Source organism: Columba livia, unplaced genomic scaffold (assembly GCF_036013475.1).
Source record: "Columba livia isolate bColLiv1 breed racing homer unplaced genomic scaffold, bColLiv1.pat.W.v2 Scaffold_140, whole genome shotgun sequence".
NCBI lineage: Eukaryota > Metazoa > Chordata > Aves > Columbiformes > Columbidae > Columba > Columba livia.
The window spans coordinates 869,258-870,183 of NW_027043036.1; the positions used below are offsets into that span (position 1 = coordinate 869,258).

General features: G+C 51.7%; 1 protein-coding gene across 1 annotated transcript; it reads right to left on the bottom strand.

Annotated features, from left to right (window-relative positions):
* Positions 1–392: 392 nt before the first annotated feature.
* Positions 393–926, bottom strand: LOC135577800 (olfactory receptor 14J1-like; the record flags this gene model as incomplete). The annotated part of the gene is made up of 1 exon (XM_065047921.1): positions 393–926. A coding segment is annotated over one exon (534 nt), but the record flags the coding sequence as incomplete, so codon positions are not given.

Here is a 926-nt window from a genome sequence, read left to right on the forward strand (position 1 = left end):
CCAGAGCACTCAGGCCTTGCACCAACACCAGGGATGAGAAGGAGAGTGTGGGAGTGGAACCAGAACAGCTCTGGAAGAGCAAGCGCTGCTGCTCCCTGGCAGGGCTGCCAGGATGGACTCTTTTCCCTTCCACCCATGGACACAGGAACTGTCCCTGCAACTCCAAAAGGCCTTTATTTTGTTTAAATATACACAGATCAAGGCTCGTCATTTACACAACCAGTGGTTATAAAATAAAGGCAGACAGTGATTTAGAAAGGGGATGACAACATTATCACAACAAAACCAATGTCAATAACAACAGAAAATAGAGATGAGAGGCTGGACGTGTAACTAGTCACATTAAAACTGCTAAGTAGAAGCAGATGGGCAATTTATTGCTTCAGGAAACACTAAGATACGAGTTTCCACAGAGCATCCTTGAGCTCCTGGTTCCTCATGCTGTAGATGAGGGGGTTCACTGCTGGAGGCACCACTGAGTACAGAACAGACACCACCAGGTCCAGGGATGGGGAAGAGATGGAGGGGGGCTTCAGGTGGGCAAACATGGCAGTGCTGAGGAACAGGGAGACCACGGCCAGGTGAGGGAGGCAGGTGGAAAAGGCTTTGTGCCGTCCCTGCTCAGAGGGGATCCTCAGCACGGCCCTCAAGATCTGCACATAGGACACCACAATGAACACAAAACACGTAAAAAATAAACAGGCACTGAGCACAAGGAGCCCAAGTTCCCTGAGGTAGGAGTGTGAGCAGGAGAGCTTGAGGATCTGGGGGATTTCACAGAAGAACTGGCCCAGGGCATTGCCCTTGCACAGGGGCAGTGAAAATGTATTGGCCGTGTGCAGCAGAGCATTGAGAAACCCAGTGGCCCAGGCAGCTGCTGCCATGTGGACACAAGCTCTGCTGCCCAGGAGGGTCCCGTAGTGCAG